At 35.9% G+C, this 989-nt stretch overlaps 1 protein-coding gene across 1 annotated transcript; it reads right to left on the bottom strand.

The window, feature by feature from the left end:
• Positions 1-229: 229 nt before the first annotated feature.
• On the bottom strand, positions 230-721 carry LOC112099941 (CASP-like protein 1C1). The gene has a single exon (XM_024187474.1). The coding sequence runs from the start codon at positions 719-721 to the stop codon at positions 230-232; it is 492 nt and encodes a 163-aa protein (XP_024043242.1).
• Positions 722-989: the final 268 nt, after the last annotated feature.

Here is a 989-nt window from a genome sequence, read left to right as displayed (position 1 = left end):
TATATAATATGTCATATATGTATAATTTAGTAAGAAATGCATGTGTAACCCTAATTAATGGTGTTAAGAGCTCACGGTAGTTTCGACATCACCTAAAATTTTCTCTTAATAAAATTACTAGGTTAAAACTAGAGACTCTAGAACTACCGTTTACAACTATAAACACCATGAAAATAGAAAAAAAAATAATAAAATCAGCAAAATGAATGACCACTATGGCAAAGAAATCTCAAGAATTGTGAACAAGAAGAGGATCTAGGGCATTGTGGATGGCGTAGAGAATCAGCAACATATAAATAATTACTCCAATGGAGGAAACAGCTAAAGCTCCTGTAATTTGATCACAAAACTTGGGGACTTGGCCGCAAACTGGTAACCAACCTGCCGACGAATTCCCATTCTTTTCCACTTGACCAATTGCTAAAGCAGCCGAAATGCTTGAAGTAAGTAACATCGTCAAAACCATATCTAAAGCAACGATTAATCCCCAGAGCAAACTCTTCGAAGGAAGACAGAGAACCAGAAGGCCATAGATGCATACAATTGCGTTTGCTATTACAAAGAACTTGAATGTTGGCATGTCACTGTACTTTGCTTCATATGACACTTCGTTCAATCTAACTCTCTCATGGCTTGTGATCATCACAATCGTCGCCGAAAATGTCGTCAAGATGGCTATCACCCTCAGCGAAAATGTGCAGATCCTCTCTATAGTGACCATGGAGATATTGGCCTCTTGCTGTAACAAAACTGGAGGTGGTATATGAGATATAAAATTAGGGTTCTGGAATCCACTACTCCCTGTAAAGACGACTTTTATGTTTATTATTTAACATGTAAGAATTTACAATTCAATAATTGCTGTATAGTTGTTTGTTATTTTAGTGTAATTGGAGTAGTAAAAGAATAATAGCATGTTTGGGATTAGATTGTCAAATACGTAATTATCACACATTCGACAATCTAGCACTCAAAATAAGTTTGGCATA

This window comes from Citrus clementina, unplaced genomic scaffold (genome assembly GCF_000493195.1).
Source record: "Citrus clementina cultivar Clemenules unplaced genomic scaffold, Citrus_clementina_v1.0 scaffold_3, whole genome shotgun sequence".
Taxonomy (NCBI): domain Eukaryota; kingdom Viridiplantae; phylum Streptophyta; class Magnoliopsida; order Sapindales; family Rutaceae; genus Citrus; species Citrus x clementina.
The sequence above is the reverse complement of the archived record's forward strand: the minus strand, read 5'-3'. Positions and strand labels throughout refer to the sequence as shown.

What these genes read in the sequence shown, in the direction of transcription:
- LOC112099941 (XM_024187474.1), bottom strand. Translation starts at nt 721, where the DNA reads ATGGTCACTATAGAGAGGATCTGCACATTTTCGCTGAGGGTGATAGCC.